At 42.6% G+C, this 21,821-nt stretch overlaps 1 protein-coding gene across 2 annotated transcripts; it reads right to left on the minus strand.

Annotated features, from left to right (window-relative positions):
• Positions 1-3,118: 3,118 nt before the first annotated feature.
• On the minus strand, positions 3,119-20,774 carry rab3c (RAB3C, member RAS oncogene family). 2 transcript variants are annotated; one of them, XM_046350980.1, is made up of 5 exons: positions 20,590-20,774; positions 17,778-17,999; positions 13,564-13,682; positions 7,666-7,790; positions 3,119-7,358 (listed from the first exon to the last, which is right to left on the minus strand). In XM_046350980.1, exons 1-5 carry the CDS (start codon positions 20,605-20,607, stop codon positions 7,168-7,170), a joined length of 675 nt encoding a protein of 224 aa, XP_046206936.1. In that variant the 5' UTR covers positions 20,608-20,774; the 3' UTR covers positions 3,119-7,167. The 2 variants fall into 2 exon arrangements, with proteins under 2 accessions (XP_046206936.1, XP_046206937.1); XM_046350981.1 differs by lacking the exon at positions 20,590-20,774 and adding an exon at positions 19,974-20,113.
• Positions 20,775-21,821: the final 1,047 nt, after the last annotated feature.

Raw genomic sequence — 21,821 nt, forward strand, 5'->3', positions numbered from 1 at the left:
GACGTTGGAACATTGCTGTGGGGGCTTGTTTCCATTCAGCCAAAAGAACATTAGTGAGGTCGGGCACTGATGTCAAATCAAATTTTATTTTGATTTTTGATGTTAGCGATGTTAGGCGATTAGGCCTGGCTCGCAGTCGGCGTTTCAATCTATCCCAAAGGTGTTCGATGGGATTGAGGTCAGGGCTCTGTGCTGGCCAGTCAAGTTCTTCCACACCGATCTCGACAAACCATTTCTGTATGGACCTCTCTTTGTGCACGGGGCCATTCTCATGCTGAAACAGGAAAAGGCCTTCCCCAAACTGTTGCCACAAATTTGGAAGCATAGAATTGTCTAGAATGTCATTGTAAGCTGTAGTGTTAAGATTTCCCTTCACTGGAACTAAGGATGAAACCATGAAAAACTGCCCCAGACCATTAATCCTCATCCACCAAACTTTACAGTTGGCAATATGCATTTGGGCAGGTAATGTTCTCCTGTCATTCGTCAAACCCAGATTTGTCCGTCGGACTGACAGATGGTGAAGCGTGATCCATCACTCCGGAGAACGCGTTTCCACTGCTCCAGAGTCCAAGGGCGGCGAGCTTTACACCACTCCAGCCTATGCTTGGCTTTGCACATGGTAATCTTAGGCTTGTGTGTGGTTGCTCGGCCATGGAAACCCAAACTCCCGACTAACAGTTTTGTGCTGACGTTTTTTTCAGAGGTCGTTTGGAACTCGTTAGTGAGTGTTGCAACTGAGGACAGATGTTTTTTACGAGCTACTCGCTTCAGCATTCGGTGGTCCCGTTCTGTGAGCTTGTGTGGCCCAACACTTTGCAGCAGAGCCGTTGTTGTTACTAGACATTTCCAATTCACAATAACAGCACTTAAAACTGACCGGGGCAGCTCTAGCAGGGTAGACATTTGATGAACTGACTTGTTCGAAGGGTGGCATCCTATGAAGGTGCCACATTGAAAGTCACTGAGCTCTTCAGTAAAGTCATTCTACTGCCAATGTTTGTCTATGGAGATTGCATGGCTGTGTGTGCGATTTTATACACCTGTCAGCAACGGGTGTGGCTGAAATGGCCGAATCCACTAATTTGAAGGGATGTCCACATACGTTTGTATATATAGTGTATGTCTTAGTCCATCCATAAGGTTAGGATTTAGGCTTGGGTCGTCTGGATCAGTGCTAAGAGGACTTCTGCCTGTACATGTTTGATTCCAGACTAGATGTATGTGGAGAAAGCAAGGCCTCTAGTGGTGAAAACGGACATTACCAAAACCACATGAGGTTAGGGTTTTGTTTGTAGTTTGGGCTAGGGTTAGGGTTAGGTTGAACTGGGAGGTGGGCATGAACCTTGGGTTAGAGTCAGGGTTGAGGGTTAGAGTTCAACCTAGCTTCAAACACAACAACACAAACTCTAACCCTAGCTTCATGTCACACCCCGGTTCAACCCTAATCCTAGCCTGAACCTACTTTCGTGTCCACACCCCGGTTCAAAAGTAGCCAAAACCCTAGCCTTAGCTTCATGTTCACATCCCTGTTCAACCCATACCCTAGCCTCAATCACAACCTTAACTTTAACCCTAGCTTCATGTTCACATCCCTGTTCAACCCATACCCTAGCCTCAATCACAACCCTAATCCTTTCCTTGACCTCAACCCATGGTCATATCCATAACCCTATGCTATGCATAGAATAATCATTTTCTCAGTTTGCCAAGGTTAGGTGATACAGGACACGGGCAGCAAAACCAGCTGAAATCTTCTTGAATGGGTAGAACTTGTAAAATATTAACTTACCCAGTTTGTCCCTTAGGAGGCATACTTTCTCTAGAAATAGAGTGATCACACTAACAAGCTGAACACCGATCTCAAGAGGGAGCGAATGGATCTCCACACACAAACACACTGACAAGCTGAACACCGATCTCAAGAGGGAGCGAATGGATCTCCACACACAAACACACTGACAAGCTGAACACCGATCTCAAGAGGGTGCGAATGGATCTCCACACACAAACACACTGACAAGCTGAACACGATCTCAAGAGGGAGCCAATGGATCTCCACACACAAACACACTGACAAGCTGAACACGATCTCAAGAGGGAGCCAATGGATCTCCACACACAAACACAATACACACATGACATGAGTACAATTTGTTTATTTCCTATCATCTCAAAAACATAGTTTGTACATTGCTTGCACTTAAAGGTACAAATAATATATCCAGTTTAATATCAGTCCACACTTTAATGAGGTGACCAGAGCGTGAGTGTACTATAGTTTCATGTAAAGCCTCTTCAAGTTCTTTAAAAGCACTTCATAAGTACAATGAATTATTATTATTATTATTGTTATTCATTATTATCATCTTAAGCCTTCATCAGTAATGACATGTTGAAGTGGCTTTTCACCGGCCAGTGGCGGTCATGAATATACTGTACATGATCACAGATGAAGTAGATGACAGGGGAGCGACGTCAGTGGTCTCAAACTCAGCAGGATAATGCCTATTATTGATGTACAGGTAAATAATAATGTCTCACACAGACATCATGTTTGAGTTGAGATATTTCCCTTTTTTATCACATAGACTTAATATCAGTACGGCATATGGCATATACTCATTTCCCTGACTATCTTTCACAACACTGCATCTTGACGTATAGTACGAGTTCACCAACAGTTAGCTAACAAGAACAGTATATAGTAAGTAGTACATGAATACATCAGTAGAAAAGGTCAACACGTACAATAAGTAACACACACACACACACACACACACACACACACACACACACACACACACACACACACACACACACACACACACACACACACACACACACACACACACACACACACACACACACACACACACACACACACACACACACACACACACACACACACACACACACCTCACAGCGAATCCCAGATAAAGCACATATTTAGTGTGTGTGATGCTTGCAGTGCCGTACAGTACAACAAGAACATTAGAACAGTCACTCTACTGCAGGTATAACTACTAGGAGTACTATGTACAGGAAATCATTCATAGAATATTGCACTTGTTGGCCCATTGCACCCCACAGACAAAGCTATGAGGAAGCACTTAAACATAGACAATATACACCTTTATTGATAGAAATATAGATAATTCAATGTCTTCATGCAACTTTTCTGAACCTTAATTTTTCTATGCAGAAACTCTAGATGGTGCAAAACAAACTACAGCCAGTTTTTTGGCACAATTATATATTTTTACTATTCTGATTCTAGGTCATTTGTAGCTAAATGATCAATGTAACTATTCACTTAATATATAGAAGAGATTATCCTTACTGGGATTTACAGGACATTCTCGATGTAAAGGACAATTTGCTTCAGCCAAGGATGGAGTGACAATAATAACATGATCCCTAAGCTTGTCAGGGATGTGAAAAAGGTGCATTAGTTTCTTATAAAAGGGAACCCATATACTGGAGCAGGTATATGAAATATGGATGTTTTGCTTGTTTCATAGAATATTGCTGTTTATCCAGTCAGACAGACTATCTATCATGGCTTCAGTATCCATCGGTCATAACATATCATATCTTGGCTGTGTTTAATTTGTGAATTATATGTTTTCATTTCTCTTGAGAAGTGGAAATGAGCAGGTTGGTATTTATTGACATAAATCATGTACTGGAGGCAGCTCTGCAGACTGGTCACTAGGTGGCACAGCCACAAATTCATAAAATCTGATTTTAAACTTACCTTAACCCTAACCTTGACCACATTGCTAAGCCTAATGCCTAACCCTAACCTTAAATTAAGACCAAAGATCACATGTTTGTTTTCATAAATTTCTACAACATAGACAATTTTGACTTTGCAGCTGGCCTATCTAGCAGAAACCACTCAGTTCTGCCTCCAGGGCAAGATTCAAAACAAGAAATGTCAATCTGCTGGAAATGAGGGAAGGGTTTATTGTTTGGGTAAAGCTAAATGTAAGGGTCTGGGTATAAAAACACAACTTAGGTTATTGGCTATTTGACATCACACTTGTATTATTCTTATTAAGGCTAGGAAAAGAGGATCTATTCAGTTTAGCAGAAATGCAGACACTCATCAGATCACACATCAGGACTACTACTACAAAACACATGTACAGTATAATACAGTACTCACATAGACACAATGCATGTATAGTATAATACAGTACTCACATAGACACAATGCATACAGTATAATACAGTACTCACATAGACACAATGCATGTATAGTATATTCATTAAATATGAAATAAATGCAGCAGGTGAGCACAAGGAGAAGAGGCCATGTTGGAAATACTAAAAGGCCACGTTTGTTTTTATCCAAGGTAGATGATTGAAAGTACTCACACAGCCACACTCATTCATTTTTCCTAAAACACACAGGCACACGGTCACGCACGCACACACAAACTGCAAACAGAAATCACTACTACCTACCAGTTTGTATACAGTACACTTAATGATATAGTTTGGCTGTGGCAGAAGACTATGTAACAACAATACATACAAAATAAATACATAAATAGAAGGATAAATAAATGAAAGCACTGATTATAACTGTGTGTCCAGCAGGTTTTACGATGGACAGTAAAAACAGTGACAACTATGGGTTCTCCTCACAGAATTACAATTGATAACAAGTCTTTGAAGCCAGCTGGAAAGCTACTGTGCAGTACGTGCATTGACCACACATTGAATTCTAAAAGCCTTTACAAGCATCATTTTTGTAAATATGTTATGGTAAGCTAAAGAGAATAATGTATGTTTGTAATGTCCTATTATCAGCCCCACTATAATAGGCCTACATCGACTCAGACTTATATTGACCCTCTGTGTTTCCAGGTAAAGGTGTGAAGTGTGTATCTGTTCCTCAACACAGCTATGGAGAGGGACATACATTGATTGCTAGCCTGGTCACTGATCTGTGCTCTTGCCAACTCCACAATTCCATAAAGAGTTGGCAAGAGAGCAGAAACAAACTGTCACCAAGGCTAGTTGATTGCCATTGATGTTCAGTGAAAAAAAGCGGTCGGATAACACACCACACTGTAAAGGAGTTGCTGTGAATTTGACAGTAACTTACAGGCAGCTCAGTGGCAAGTCTAATTCTGTATTTCGTATTACAGTACACCTACTATTATATAAATACGGTATCAATGCAATTACTTGGTAATGACACATACAGTACAATACCGTCAAATGTACCCTATTATACTACAAAAAAGTTAATTCTACCGTAATCAGAATGAATGAATGGATTAATGAAATTCATTGAGGGGAGGGGTTTGTACTTTACAGTATTTTACAAGGGAGTGGTGCAAGCAAGTTGGCTGCTATGTAAAGTGTTTACACATTATATCATATTTATTAATATTTGTGTTTTGTATCACTTGCCCATCTAGGGGCCTTAACCAAGGTTTCCAAGCTGACAGCGACTACAAAACAGACCAAAAGGACCTGGCAACATGCTCAACCACTTAAAGTTTGACTTGCTGCCACTCTAATCTGTCCACTATACATTATGAATGAATGGGTCACTATCACCACATAGCAGTCAAATTGGTACAGCGTTCTCACATGCAGGTGCAAGCCTCAAAATATGTTAAAGGGAATATTACATTAATGTATGTTTTTCATTAGTCCACCGATGATACAGTCCCTTATTTTTTTGCATGTCAGCAATCAAGTTTTCAAGATAAAGAAATGTCAAAATACCGAAAGTGTCACAGTATGATGCGTTTTCAATATCTTGAAAACTTGAATGCTGACATGCAGAACATTTAGGGACTGATTCAACATCGAAACAAAAACAAAAATATCATTTTTGAGATGCACAACAATACCATGCACCCATTAGTGGTCAAAAGGTTTTTGGCCCTCAAAAGATACGGTATGGTGCTGTATTCTGTGGGGTGGAATTACAGTACCATTCAAAACAAAGCAATGACTTCTCCGACCAAAACGTTTTCCCACAATGTACCATAGTATACAGTATGCTGTAGTAAAAAGTTTCAGAGTATTTTACTAATACTCAAAATGACTGAATAAATTACAGTTTTCTGTTACAGTGCAGGATACAGAAAGACAAGTGTGAACAACTGCAGTCCACTAGGGATGAAGTCCTGCTGGTTTTCCTTCCATCCTGGCACTTAATTGATCAACTACTGTCACTGATTGGCCAGACAGTGCACCTACAGCAGCTACACTGGTCAATCTCTGACTAAAAGGCAAGGAGGAAAGTCAGCCTTCACAGCAGCCATCCAGGACTTTAGTTGTGCACCCCTGCTTTAAAGGCCCAGTACAGTAAAACATGTGATTTCCTGTGTTTTATATATATTTCCATACTATGAGGTTGGAATAATACTGTGACTGTGTAAATTATGATAATGCCCTTTTAGTGTAAGAGCAGTTGAAAAGGCCGCCTGAAATTTCAGCCTGTTTTGGTGGAATGGAGTTTTGGCCTGCCTATTGACAACACCAGGCGTTAAATTAGGAAATAGACCAATAAGAAAGAGAGTTCCAAACCTCTTTGCCAATAACAGCTAGTTTTCAGTTTTCCCGTCCCCACTCAGACCACTCCCAAGACCACTTGCCATAGCAAAATTCTTGCTTGAGAAATGGCTCTTTGCTAAGAAGCAATTTTTGTTTATTTTTTACCATTTTAATTGAAAACAATAACAGTAAGTTATTTTATTGTTACCCAGAAATTATATGATATTAAGGTTTTAAAAATATCAGCATTGTACCTTTAAGACTGTCTGTATCCAAAATAGCACCCTATTCCCTACATAGTGAACTACTTTTGACAAGAGCACTATGTGGGTCCTGCTCAAGTAGTGCATTATATAAGGCAGGGGTTCTTAAACTATTTCAGCTCGAGACCCAAATAAAAAATGTACCATCATCCCGTGAACCAAATCGTCCTCCCAACGACTCATATTAAGAAGAAATTGTGTGTGATTATAGATGTATTCTATAATGCTACTCACCTCTCACATGCCCAGGCCCCATTTTGCGTCCCAACCCATAGTTTAAGAAACTCTGAAATAGGTAATAGGATGTCATTTGGGATGCAGACTACATCTAAGGGACTGGGTATCTTGGCGACACAGTAACTGGGAGGAGCCACTAACAGTTGCAGGCGGGCTGCTGGAGGGGCGGGGCGCTGTCTGTCAGTTTGGCGCTGGGTGTTCCCATGGTAACGGCGGTGTCAGTGTCCAGGCTTTCGGACATCCTGTCACAGATGATGTCAACGAGGCGCTCGAAGGTCTGCTTGACGTTGATGTTGTCCTTGGCACTTGTCTCAAAGAACTCAAAACCTGTGAAGGGATAGAGAGACAGAATAATATATTGTTGGTGATGTTTACAAGAAGTAAATTATCCACGTTCAGAAATCTCTTGACGTAATATCTTAGTGGAAATGTAAGGCTGTCAAATACTGTAGGTCATGCTGACAATAAGTCAATGGACTTACAGAAGCCCATGTAGGCACTGGTGCTGCGAATCAGGATGAGCTGAAGCATTATAGATCTTCGTATCTATCTGACTGTTGATGTTTCAATGTGTTCATTCTTTTATCTCTGCTTATATAAAGTGTCCCTGATCAATGAAATGACAGCAGCTCACCCAGTTGTTCTGCCAGTTGTCTCCCACTGTCTGCAGCCACCACCCTCTCCTCCTGCATGTCACATTTGTTCCCAGCCAACACCACCTGGGCGTTGTCCCACGAATAGGTCTTAATCTGGGTCGACCTGCACATGCACATGCACATACACACACACATGAACAGAGAAAAACAGGAACTAAAACTCAAAACAGAGCACTGCATCTATCTACTAGACGCTATAAGTTATAAGCTGATGCAGTGAAAACAACACACCTCCTATATCATCAGATCAGGACGATGAGGTGCTACAGTAGGACTGGAATCTGGGAGAAACATTTCAGGAACACATTTCCCCTGTGGCCACACAGAAAGAAGGCCAGAGCACCAGCGGAACACAATAATGTACTGTGATGTCAGCACTGCTCAGTCCAGATCAGACTGGTCATAGGAGTTGAGATATAGGTCAATTCACATCTGGCTATTGACTGCTATAACACAAAATGACACCCCAGTCAAAAACAGCTTTTCTGAACCGGGGTTTGCATTAAATGTTTACATATAATTGACCTCTAGGTTAGCCTATAATTAGTGTCAAAATGATTACCGATGTCTATGTTGATCTCTCACAATTATTAGTTATGTGTTTCAATGATCAATAACCAGGAGAGGAGAGAAGAGGAGAGGTGCAGCAGCGTCTATTTCTGTGAACAGCATAGGTGTGCCTTCGTCCCTATTAGGAGACAACTGCGTCATACACAGGAAATTGGTTTGTGTCAGGACACGAGCTCATTCACATAAAGCCTGGCAGGGAAGGAGCCGTTGCCATGGAAACAATGTTTCTTTGCCCTAAACCTTGTAACCAGGAAGAATAATAGAGAATGGAATAAAAACCTACCATTAGAAGAAGTATGTTTAGGTTGTTGGATAGAATGATAAAGCATTGTTGTGCTCTGTCTGCTCTATGCTCTAGAGCAGTGGTTCCCAAACGTTTTATAGTCCCGTACCTACATTCAACCCGTACCTCCATTCAACCTCCAGCTGCGTACCCCATCTAGCACCAGGGTCAGCACACTCTCAAATGTTGTCTTTTGCCATCATTGTAAGCCTGCCACACACACACTATAAGATACATTTATTAAACATAAGAATGAGTATGACCCGGCTCATGGGAAGTGACAAAGAACTCTGATAGGACCAGGGCAAAAATAATAACATAATAATAATCAATCATTTTGCTCTTTATTTAGCCATCTTAAATATAAAACCTTATTTGTTCATGAAAAATTGTGAATTGAAAGGAGAGAGTCTCATTATTTTTCCATACACAGTCTGTGCCAGTATTTCGTTTTCATGCTAGCGAGGGCCGAGAATCCACTCTCACATAGGTACGTGGTTGCAAAGGGCATCAGTGTCTTAACAGCGCGATTTGTGTCACGCCCTGACCTTAGAGAGTCGTTTTATTTCTCTATTTGGTTAGGTCAGGGTGTGATGTGGGGTGGGCATTCTATGTTTTATTTTCTATGTTCCTTTATTTCTATATTTTGGCCGGGTATGGTTCTCAATCAGGGACAGCTGTCTATTGTTGTCTCTGACTGAGAGTCATACTTAGGTAGCCCTTTTTCCCTCCTTTCAGTGTGGGTAGTTAACTTTGTTAGAGGCATCATAGCCCTGTTAAGCTTCACGGTCGTTTGTATTGTTTATGGTTTTTGTTGGTGACATTCTAAATAAAAGGAATATGTACGTTCACCACGCTGCGCTTTGGTCCAATCCTTACGATGTCCGTGACAGAACTACCCACCACAAAAGGACCAAGCAGTGTGGTAAAAAGGAGGACTGGACATGGGATGACATCCTGGACGGCAAAGATCCTGGACATGGGAGGAGATCCTGGCCGGAAGGGATCGCCATCCATGGGAACAGGTGGAAGCAGCCAGGAAGGCGGAGGCAGCTGGTAAAGGGGCCCATCGTTACGAGGGAACACGGCTAGCTAGGAAGCCCGACCTGAGCCAACTCCCTGTGCTTACTGTGGGGAGAAGCGTGGTACTGGTCAGGCACCGTGTTATGCGATGGAGCGCACGGTGTCTCCAGTGCGCGTTCACAGCCCGGTGCACTACATCCCAGCTCCCCGCTTCTGCCGGGCTAGGGTGAGCATCCAGCCAGGAAGGATGGTGCCGGCTCAGCGCGCCTGGTCTCCAGTGCGTCTCTTCAGCCCAGGATATCCTGCGCCGGCTCTGTGCACTGTGTCTCCGGTACGTCTGCACAGCCCAGTGCATCCTGTTCCAGCGCCCCGCATTTGCAGGGCGAAGATAACCATCCAGCCAGGACGGGTTGTGCAGGCTCTACGCTCGAGACCTCCAGTGCACCTCCACAGCCCAGTGTTTCCGGTGCCTCCACCAAGAACAAAGATGTCTCCCCAGCCTAGTGAGTCCTGTGCCTGCGCCCAGATCCAAGCCTCCAGTATGTCTCCCCAGTCTGGTGAGTCCTGTGCCTGCGCCCAGAACGAAGCCTCCAGTGATGATCCATGGTAAGAAGCCTCCAGTGATGGTCCATGGCAAGAAGCCTCCAGTGATGATCCATGGCAAGAAGCCTCCAGTGATGATCCATGGCAAGAAGCCTCCAGTGATGGTCCATGGCAAGAAGCCTCCAGTGATGATCCATGGCAAGAAGCCTCCAGTGATGATCCATGGCACGAAGCCTCCAGTGATGATCCATGGCAAGAAGCCTCCAGTGATGGTCCATGGCAAGAAGCCTCCAGTGATGATCCATGGCAAGAAGCCTCCAGTGATGGTCCATGGCAAGAAGCCTCCAGTGATGGTCCATGGCAAGAAGCCTCCAGTGATGATTCATGGCAAGAATCCTCCAGTGATGATCCATGGCACGAAGCCTCCAGTGAGGTGTCATGGCACGAAGCCTCCAGTGTGATGGAGTCATGGTCCATGGCAAGAAGCCTCCAGTGATGATCCGCACGGCCTCCAGTCTGGGAGCCTCCAGTGATGATCCGCACGAAGCCTCCAGTCCGGAAGCCTCCATGATTCATGGCAAGAATCCTCCAGTCCATGGACGAAGCCTCCAGTGAGGTGTCATGGCACGGCCTCCAGTCCGGAGCCTCCAGTCTGGAGCTTCCAGCGGCCTCCTCCAGTCCGGAGCCTCCAGCGCCTCCAGGGTGCCCAGCCTCAGCGGTGCCCTGTCCCGCAGCAAGCCTGACAGCTTGAAAGACATTTGGACACTGCAGTGAAAATGGTTAACTTTGTTACAGCAAGGCCCCTGATCTCTCGTGTATTTTCTGCACTATGCAATGATATGGGAAGCGACCATGTAACGCTTTTACAACATACAGAAGTGCGCTGGTTATCAAGGGGCAAAGTATTGCCATGTTTTTTAAATTGAGAGACGAGCTTAAAGTCTTCTTTACTGACCATAATTTTCATTTGTCTGACAGCTTGCCGTTTCTCTGACCGTTTCTCACACAATGTTTTTTCTCACCTGAATGATCTGAATCTAGGATTACAGGAACTCTCCGCAACTATATTCAATGTGCGGTACGAAACTGAGGCTATGATTAAGAAGTTGGAGCTCTTCTCTGCCTGCATTAACAAGGACAACACACAGATCTTTCCATCAATGTATGATTTTTTTGTGCAAATGAACTCAAGCTGATGGACAATGTCAAATGTGATATAGTGAGTTGGGTGCGCAATTACGTAGGTACTTTCCCAAAACGGATGACACAAACAACTGGATTCGTTATCCCTTTCATGCCCTGCCTCCAGTCCACTTACCAATATTTGAACAAGAGAGCCTCATTGAAATTGCAAGAAGAGGTTCTGTGAAAATATAATTTAATCAGAAGCCACTGCCAGAGTATCCTGCCTTGGCAAATTGTCACGGACGTCGTAAGAAGCGGACCAGAGCGCAGCGTGGTGAGCGTACATATTCCTTTTATTTAGAATGTCGCCAACAAAAACCATAAACAATACAAAACGACCGTGAAGCTTAACAGGACTATGATGCCTCTAACAAAGTTAACTACCCACACTGAAAGGAGGGAAAAAGGGCTACCTAAGTATGACTCTCAGTCAGAGACAATGATAGACAGCTGTCCCTAATTAATAACCATACCCGGCCAAAACATAGAAATAAAGAAACACATCACAGAGAAATAAGGAAATGTTAAAAAAAGAAAAAGTGAATCACATTTTTATTTGGTGTGCCCCCGACGGCATTGCGTACCCCAGTTTGGGAATACCTGGTCTAGAGAAAAAGCTCACTGATTTGAACAGGTCCAGGAAAATACCAGTCATTAGCTACTGTAACTATACTAAACAAAAATATAAATGCATGTACAGTGTTGGTCCCATGTTTCATGAGCTGAAATAAAAGATACCAGAAATGTTCCATACGCACAAAACGCTTATTTTCACTCAAATGTTGTGCACACATTTGTTTACATCCTTGTTAGTGAGAATTTCTTCTTTGCCAAGATAATCCATCCACCTGACAAATGTGGCATATCAAGAAGCTGATTAACCAGCATGATTATTACACAGGTGTACCTTGTGCTGGGGACAATAAAAGGCCACTCTAAAATGTGCAGTTTTGTCACACAACACAATGCCATAGATGTCTCAAGTTTTGAGGGAGCAAGAAATTGGCATGCTGACTGCAGGAATGTCCTCCAGAGCTGTTGCCAGATAATTTCATGTTCATTTATCTACCATAAGCTGACTCCAATGCTGTTGTAGAGAATTTGGCAGTACATCCAACAGGCATCACCACCGCAGACCACGTGTAGCCATGCCAGCTCAGGAACTCCACATCCAGCTTCTTCCCCTGCGGGATTGTCGGAGACCAGCCTCCCCGACAGCTGATGAAACTGAGGAGTATTTCTATCTGTAATAAATCCCTTTTCTGGGGAAAAACTCATTCTGATTGGCTGGGCCTGGCTCCCCAGTGGGTGGGCTTATGCCCTCCCAGGCTCACCCAAGGCTGCGCCCCTGCCCAGTCATGTGAAATCCATAGATCAGGGCCTAAATAATTTATTTCAATTGACTGATTTCCTTATATGAACTGTAACTCAGTAAAATTGTTGAAATTGTTACATCTTTATATTTTTGTTCATATTATATTACACAACCACAGTGAACAGAGATGTTTAACCAGTCTCATTTCTACACATTATGCCCCACACACAATGCCAACACTCTTTTTGTTTCACCTTGAGACAGTTCATAGTTTTGTCAAGTGCATCCATCAAAACATTCTGGTAGACTTTATCCCAGAAAACTATTGTTTCTGACTGATGAAATAGACTCCTCTTGTGTTCTTATTTCCAGTCCTGAATAAATCATGTTGAATCCAGGTACAGGAAACACACAGTACAGGTTAGTGTAGGTATTCAGTATTCAGATGGAAATAGCTTGTGTGGTTTACAAAGACAGCGATTCATGACTTTGCCCGACCTTTCCAGGGACCCCCACACAGGTGGGCTAGTGGCTCTCTGACAGCAAGCGCTCTAATCAATACGCTTAGATAAGGAGATACAGAAAGGGATGAAGGTCAGCTATTTGGGTCTGTTTCTTCACAGGGAGAAATCTTATACTCATCCTGTCTCAATTACAACCCAACAACAACACACCTCTTCTGTTGTCCTTGTCCATAAAGATATGTAGTCTTTCTGAGAATGTGGTTAAGATAAACAGTACTTAATCCATAACATAACATGGCATCTGAAGTTGCTTCCTTCCCTGATGCATTTCATGATGAATGATGTACTGACACAACATTGCAGTCGTACCAACGTGATGAAAGATGTATTGTTGGTACGTATTGGCTTTCGATGAGAAAAGAAACGTATGCTATTCGGCCCCCGTTTTCCTCCTAGAGAGGGTGAAAATGTTTTGTACCCCAGTAAAACTCACCAGTCCTGCACACAATGGAAGGACTCCTCGTTTGTGATGTCATACATAAGGATGAAGCCCATGGCTCCGCGGTAGTAAGCAGTGGTGATGGTCCGGTACCGCTCCTGTCCCGCCGTGTCCTGGAGAGATACAGAACATTATTATTGCTGGTCACAAACAAATGCACATGCATGCACACACACACACAGACACACACACACACATACACAGTCACACAGATAACTAGCAGTTAGTCACAGAGAAAGTCTCCCATCCTTCATGTGTGTATTTATTCTGGACCGGTTTGGCTGGTTGTGATTATCATATGCATAATGCATCGCTGACTGGTTTGGCCGGCTATGATTATCATGTATGCTGCATGGCTGTCATTGATTTGAAGGTTATTATCTATTCACAGATTCTAGAGGTTCAAGTTTCCCCAGTAAAGCCACTGTGGTGGCTGAGGCCTACTGGAAGTACCATATTGTATTATGTAATGTCTATGGGCTTACAGTAAACATATTGTATAGGGGCTATTGATTGTCATAGCTGGTACTCTAGATAGCATATCAGTCATGTAGCAGACTGTCTGATTCATCAAAAGGAAAATGGCAAAATTTTGTCTGATTTCCAACTCATGTTTGAAGTAGGTCGTTTGAGGGGTCAAAATCCCACTGTCCTTTTGTGAAAACACTAAAACTATCTGTCATCTGTGTTCTGTAGGGGATTCTAAGCCAAAACAGTGCTGGGTTACATTAGCTCCAGAGAGGCCTGCTCTGCTCTGTGTATATGGCTATAATTATGTCTGTGTGGTAGCCAGAGGACATCTCTGACCTTCAAAAGCACACACAGCTCAAAGGCTGCCTCCCTCCATCTCCTTCATACAGCAGCTGGGCTGAGCAATGGAAACCCACAATAATACACACTAACTCATTGATGTATTGTATGTGCACCTACTTATACACATGCATGAGGGTGTACAGATGTGTGTGTGTTATTTTTTGTACAATACAATATGAACAGTAGACCTATATAATTACTGACTCCTATATAATGTTTTGAAAGGAAATCATTTGAGCCTTTTTCACACATTGTGCTAATGGTTCTCTTGTTTGGCAGACTGACATTACTTTACATTAAATCTAGACAATGCTTTGACTGCAGACTTTCCTCTTGGCTGAATACTGAGGACATACTGTATGCATCCACACACTTCATTACTATATCGATTCAGGGCAAAGTGCTTGACGATGACCTTTTTTATCTCTGGGTTATTTGAGTGTGTAGCTTTGCTTGTTCTTAGCTAAAAGACACAGCAAGACAGAAAAATCCTGCTGAGTCCAGTGAACAGGACTTCCATTAGTAACTACCTGACTGAGTTTGTTTATGCATCACCATGGACCACAGTGTGAATAAGCCCAAGAAATGGACAGAACATTTAGTACAGTCAGTGCAGAGTGACAGTAGGGATTGAATCTTACTGGTCAATTCTGGTATACTGTGGCTCGTCAGGAATAAATAGTACAGTACTCAAACATGATTATGATAATACATAAAACTATAACCAGTAAACGTAACTGTATTTGCAAATGACTATGACACACTATTTCACGTGATTAATATTGTAAATCCAACAAGGACATCATCCATTATTATAAAATGACCACTGAAGGAACAGTTCTCTCAAAACGCCCAATTAGACAACCTAGAGGTATTCATTTGAATGCTCTCTCTGGCAATTCTGCCTCTGTTAGAACCTGCTTGTCTTTCCTTCACTGACAGAAAAACAATTGCCCTTATTACTCAGAATTTAAACTGTTTACATTCAACCCTGCTTTTCTGCTTCCTGATAAAGTGTGCGTGATTTGTGTCCCATGCAAATCAGCTGATTAACTGCTACAGTCCTGTCTGGGACCAATGAATTGGTGAAACAGACAGTAAATATGACAGCGAACAGCATTGCCTCTCTAAGAGAGAGAAAAAGTGGGTGTTTGGAGGAAGAAGGCTTTAAACTGAAGCCTTATCTGCCTCAGAGCTGCTCACAAACAAACTCTTCCATCTCCGAAACCTCCTAATTAAAATAGCCTTAGGCAAAGTCGGCCAACCACAGGAGGGGAACACAGTCTGAGAGGAGTGGTATTCAGTGATGATGTCCTTCAGCTAAGGGTTACAAGCATCCTGCTAACGATGACACATCCATCTGTCTCGGTTCTCTACATTGCCCCATCTCAGTTCTCTACATTGCCCTGTCTCGGTTCTCTACATTGCCCTGTCTCGGCTCTCTACATTGCCCTGTCTCGGCTCTCTACGTTGCCCTGTCTCGGTTCTCTACATTGCCCTGTCTCGGTTCTCTACGTTGCCCTGTCTCGGTTCTCTACGTTGCCCTGTCTCGGTTCTCTACGTTGCCCTGTCTCGGTTCTCTACGTTGCCCTGTCTCGGTTCTCTACGTTGCCCTGTCTCGGTTCTCTACGTTGCCCTGTCTCGGTTCTCTACGTTGCCCTGTCTCGGTTCTCTACGTTGCCCTGTCTCGGTTCTCTACGTTGCCCTGTCTCGGTTGCCCTGTCTACGTTGCCCTGTCTCGGTTCTCTACGTTGCCCTGTCTCGGTTCTCTACGTTGCCCTGTCTCGGTTCCTACGTTGCCCTGTCTCGGTTCTCTCTGTCTCGGTTCCCTACGTTGCCCTGTCTCGGTTCTCTGTACGGTTGCCCTGTCTCGGTTCTCTACGTTGCCCTGTCTCGGACGTTGCCCTGTCTCGGTTCCCTCTCGGTTCGGTTCCCTACGTTGCCCTGTCTCGTTGCCCTGTTCGGTTCCCTACGTTGCCCTGTCTCGGTTCCCTACGTTGCCCTGTCTCGGTTCCCTACGTTGCCCTGTCTCGGTTCCCTACGTTGCCCTGTCTCGGTTCCCTACGTTGCCCTGTCTCGGTTCTCTACGTTGCCCTGTCTCGGTTCCCTACGTTGCCCTGTCTCGCATTCAATCACTCTAGGCGTTGTTCATACAGATAAGCGTCACAAGCCACCTCAAATGTAATTGTGACTGGATCCTAGTTGGCTCATAGAAATCTATAACAATGTAGAAGTCAGTATACCAGTTGCTTGGTAACCATAACCGGAATGGACAAAAAGATTTGAAGCAGAAAACAATTATGTTTGTTAAGTTTAACTACAAGTGTGTTTTCTGAAAACAATTTACCCAGGAGAAATGGAGGGAATGAATGTTTGGCCAACCATGAGCCATCTAGTTACAACCTGTCACAGTGCTAGATTGTTATTGATCAAGAGTAGGGGACAGGGGAAGGGGCCTGGCTATGGATTGACAGTCTAATGTGGTTTACAGACCAGGGACATTCGGTTAAAAGAAAGGGAGATTGGACAGGGGAGTTTATTTTTCCAGACTCCCCTTAACAATTAGTAAAGGCTTTTGTTTCATGTTCAATAGAACCTCCATTAGCCCACTGTTAGGTTAGTCCTCCAAAAACTCCTTGGGAGGCTAGAATACAAATGACATGAGAAGACACTGATTATTTCAATAGTTACGAGCCCCTTGGGAATGAATGAGAGTGCATAATTGTAATAATGAGAGACTGACAATGTCTGAAATAGATTGACTACTCTAGGCTGATGCTGAGCCCCTGTAAGAGAAGAATGAATTTGCCTCTAGAGGCTGATTTATGGTCTCTTATGTATTTTTCCTTCTAATGGTTAATGTTAGGGTTGGGATAATGTAAACTAGATCTGTGCCTGCGGGCAACTTCTAACAGGAGCCTATAGTTCCTATGACTACTGTAGGTCAGGATGTCTCCTAATATGCATACTACTTATGAGCTAGCGGCAATACGCTGGTGATATCAAAATGGATTTCAATGAGAGATACAAAGTATTGAGTTTCTCCATGATGTCATGCAAAGAAGTAAGTTGGTGTGTGGTTGCAAAGGCAGAATCATCTTGAAAAGCTCAGCACTGCTTAATGGCTTTTCTGGCCATTGTTAAACTGTTTTGAATGTAGCCATTTTACAGCACTGGTCATCTACTAAAACTGGCATTGACATGTTGAGTTTAATACTGTTGAGTATTTAGATCAAATGATCAAAATCACTGTTCATTAACCAAGGCAAGATAAGATCAATATTGCAGTTGAATGAATAGCTGATATTTGTCCAAACTGTAGTTGAAAAGCTATACTTACATTAGACATGATCTATTACAATAGTAAGTACCCTGGACTTTGGAGACAGACTTACCCAGATCTGCAATTTAATCCTCTTGTCATTCTTGTAGACAGTCTTGACTTTGAAGTCGATGCCCACAGTGCTGACGAAGGCTGAGGTGAAGGCGTCGTCAGCGTAGCGGAAAAGGAAGGAGGTTTTACCCACACTGCTGTTCCCAATGATCAGCAGCTTGAACATGTAGTCAAAGTTCTGGTCCCCGCCCTCCTTCCCTTGAGTCCCCTGAGTGGCAGACATCTGGTAATATCAGGAGTCACAGTGTAAAAGGTCATGACAAACTTAAAATCAACTCATTGGAATTAGAAATTGTACTATTTAAGGTTTAGAAATGTTGCATGGAGGAGGGACGTCAAGGACGTGTAAAAGAAGAATAAATTATTAAACTAATCACACACAGACCCAGCCTGGTTTCATAGACTAGACATAACATTGTAAACGTAAATCCTGTGACACTTTAACATTTTAGCTAATTATCAACTTTTCAACTACTTACTACTTTTTAGCTACTCTGCAACTACTTAGCATGTTAGCTAAACCTTCCCCTAAACCCTAACCTTAACCCTTTTAGATAACCCTTCCACTAACCTTTACCCTTTAACCTTTAACTCCTAAACTTAATCCTAACCTTAACCTTAACCCTAACCTCTAAACCTAACCCCTAGCCTAGCTATATTAGCCAGCTAGCTAACGTTAGCCACCTAGTAACATATCATACGTTTTGTAAATTGTTTACATATTCTACCTTTTGCAAATGTGTAACATATTGTACATTTGGAAAATTTGTAATGTAACGGATGTGAAACGGCTAACTAGAAGTAGTGGTTCCCCTTGCTCTGCAAGGCTTTTGTGGAGTGATGGGTAACGATGCTTTGTGGGTGACTGTTGTTGATGTGTGCAGAGGGTCCCTGGTTCGAGCCCAGGTTGGGGCGAGGGGACGGTGTAAAGTTATATACTGTTACATTGGTGCCGTGACCCGGATCACTGGTTGCTGCGGAAAAGGAGGAGGTCAAAAAGGGGGTGAGTGTAACGGATGTGAAATGGCTAGCTAGTTAGCGGTGGTGCGCGCTAAATAGCGTTTCAATCGGTGATGTCACTTGCTCTGAGACCTTGAAGTAGTGGTTCCCCTTGCTCTGCAAGGTCCGCGGCTTTTGTGGAGCGATGGGTAACGATACTTCGAGGGTGACTGTTGTTGATGTGTTCGCGAACCGGGTATGTGCGAGGGACGGTCTAAAGTTATACTGTTACAGTAACATATAATATAAATTGTAATTCGTAACATATATCATATACGAAATGGGTGGTGAACAACCACAAAATGAATACATACCATACAAAACGTAACATTTCATACTAAATGGAGTGTCTCTGATTAACGTAAGACTAATATGAAATGCTCAGACCAGATTGACACCAGTCTCTCAGTTAGGTGTTAAAAGCACAGACTGTGTGTCTGATAGCAGATGGCTTTGTGGAATAAACCAGAAAAGCACTACACACCCTGGGGAATTGAAGAGTCCACCTGTGTTCTACATCCTCACATCTATGTGCCTGCCAATGAACATCAGTCAGGTCCTTCACAAGGTGTTTGATCAATTAGGCTTTGATTTATCAAGGGGTGTGCCAATCAATTCTACAATCCAATTACTGACTCTAGCAAATACAAAATGTGGAATGTTGAATCGTTCTTGCAAAATTCTCCATCATTTGTCAGCATTCTACAAAAATACAACTAGGCTACAGCAGACATCTTTGTTCCTAATAGCCTTAATGTTTTCACTGTGCCTCAGCAATCTGCCATGTCAAGCATGTGCCTGTTCTATTTGTTCTGTTACACGAAGAATGATGCTTTCGGTTTTACATCAAGCAAGTCTACAATTGCACTATTAACAACACTGTACAATGTTTCGTAAACAAAATGTCATTTTACCTTACGCAATAAGCTATACAAGGACACCTCATTTTAGGTGTTTAATGCGCTAATTTCCATTTTAAAATGTTATGATGACGACGAAAATACACGCTTCCATTTTGCTACACAGATGTAGTCCTCTTAAATTGGATGAAACCTCACAGAATGTTGGATAATCGCAAATACACTGTAATCTATAGTAGCCGCCCTATGTCAATCAAGTTCTTTCCGAAATTATATCACAGTCTAGAAAAATTGACATGATGTAGAAAACATATCTGACGACATTATAGCAAACAAACCTCATTCGAAGGCTTCGTGTCAGTCAGTGGCTTTTCCTAGTTTATATATCTGGCTGTTGTTATATAAATTCTTACTGTTGGAGACGGTTCTGTTTGAGCCGAGGCAATTTCAGCACCTCGGAGCTGTCCCCGTGTTTTCCCGAAACTGAACCGTTGGAAAGCGTTGTAAGCACGTTCAACGACGTCAAAGTTCACAATATGGGGCTTGTAGTCTTCATAATGCAAAAAGCGCTCCAGGAGATTGGAATATTAAAGCAATGTGACGACATCATTCAGCATACAACACAGTCACGTTGACAACTGCTGTGGGCCTGCATTACTCTTGATAAGCTCAAGAAAACCATTTAAAACTACATGAAGACTGCATAAACATTTTTTTAAAATCTTTTTGTGGCCATTTTCATTTTACTAATGAAGTATTTTGGCAACTATAACATTTCCTCTGTGGCATTAGCAAAAACAATGCTTGCTTTTAGAATAAACAATATTACATTTTACAAATGTGCGTTTAGTCTACTACATTAATTTGATCAATGTAATGATGATGTGTATTTGGAGTTCTGTATAGCCTCATTAAACCTGGATACTATACAGATAGATGCTGGTAAGATCTTACCTTTCCGTATAAATCCATGTAGGCTGTGCTACCCACTAATAAATAAATAAAACAAACTGTGATATGAGCCAAATGTTAATGAAAACAGTAAACCTCGACCGATATTACAAGACCTTCTTTCTGAAATTAATTATTTGTGAAGTCAATAATGGCTACTCGTTCTGAGCATCACTGCCGTCAGTCTCTCAGCCCCCGCCCAGAAATCATGCTCCGCTTCAGAGAACAGTAAACAGAACAGGAGGTGCTGGTGCACATGATTGAGAGCGTCTCTGGCAGCGGCGTGCCGGGGTTAAGCAGATGGAGTCAAGATGTGCAACAATGTGTCAGTTACAATTATGCCTTTATCATCATTTTGGAAAATAGATAAGATCATAATGGAAAAATTATATAGGGGTAGTCCTATACAGCAAAATGCAGCAAATTCAAACATCTAGGTATGGTCTTTATGAGATTTACAATATTGTCTTTAAACTTTGGATGGGGGATGTTAGAAAATGTGGGAAATATTGTGCCAATGTCACACAAACTTGGATAGTAATTATAGTAAATAGTAATGTACAATTAACAATGTCTACACTGTATTTCTGATCAATGTTATTTTAATGGATTTTCTTTCAAAAACAAGGACATTTCTAAGTGACCCCAAACTGTTGAACGGTAGTGTATATATGGATGTCGATTAAGGCAGCCCCCCGCACCTCTCTGATCCAGAGACACATTTCAGTTGAAATCATTCAGTTGTACAACTGACTAGGTATCCCCCTTTATATTACCAATATACAATAATATGTCATCATAGTCAACAGCCCCTCCACATTTCATTCAGACCATTTATAATCTGTGTCACGTGGTTACTGTTCTAGACAACTGGACCGCACCTGTTCTCTGTTGCTATTTCTGGTCTGACTCGCCTGAGTGTCAGTCTGTTTGTACTTTCATGCCACCTCCCTGTCACTCATGGCCATGACAAACAATGCCAGCAATGGAGTTGGCAAGAGTACAAACCTTTCTGGGACCAGGCTATCCCATGGTTACAATTGTGATCAACTAGACCACACCTAATCTATGTTGCTATTTCTTACAGTCCTGAGGAGAACAACATGCTGGGAGGAATCAGGTTGTCAGACTAGTCTGAGTTAAGGTCACAATAACCTTCTGTATTTTGCACATATCACTATGATAATAGGCTGAATCTACTGCACACCCAAAGCTGATTTGTGAAGGTGCTGCAG

Source organism: Oncorhynchus gorbuscha, linkage group LG05, assembly GCF_021184085.1.
Source record: "Oncorhynchus gorbuscha isolate QuinsamMale2020 ecotype Even-year linkage group LG05, OgorEven_v1.0, whole genome shotgun sequence".
Lineage (NCBI taxonomy): Eukaryota > Metazoa > Chordata > Actinopteri > Salmoniformes > Salmonidae > Oncorhynchus > Oncorhynchus gorbuscha.